The following is a 212-nucleotide window of genomic DNA, read 5'->3' as shown; positions in this document are numbered from 1 at the left end:
AGATTTATAAGAAGTGAACTTACAGATGAATTTAATAATTCTCCAGATTTCTTTAATTCTATTTCACTATCATTTAATTGTTGTCGAAGGGTACATTCAATTTCTTTTTGTAATTTGAGCTGAAATTCAAATAAGATAACATTAACTTAATGTTACGCTACAACAGTAACTTTATATTTTATATTAAATAATGACTTACAGTATTCTCTAAT

At 23.6% G+C, this 212-nt stretch overlaps 1 protein-coding gene across 1 annotated transcript in view; it reads right to left on the bottom strand.

Moving 5' to 3' along the window:
• Positions 1–212, bottom strand: part of LOC108578140 (intracellular protein transport protein USO1-like) — a 14,719-nt gene that overhangs the window by 7,655 nt on the left and 6,852 nt on the right. The window contains 1 exon segment of the mRNA XM_017941406.1: positions 24–119. Coding sequence (XP_017796895.1) covers positions 24–119 — 96 coding nt within the window.

This window comes from Habropoda laboriosa, unplaced genomic scaffold (assembly GCF_001263275.1).
Source record: "Habropoda laboriosa isolate 0110345459 unplaced genomic scaffold, ASM126327v1 scaffold1329, whole genome shotgun sequence".
Taxonomy (NCBI): domain Eukaryota; kingdom Metazoa; phylum Arthropoda; class Insecta; order Hymenoptera; family Apidae; genus Habropoda; species Habropoda laboriosa.
Note: the sequence above shows the minus strand (reverse complement) of the source record. Positions and strands in the feature narration are given on the sequence as shown.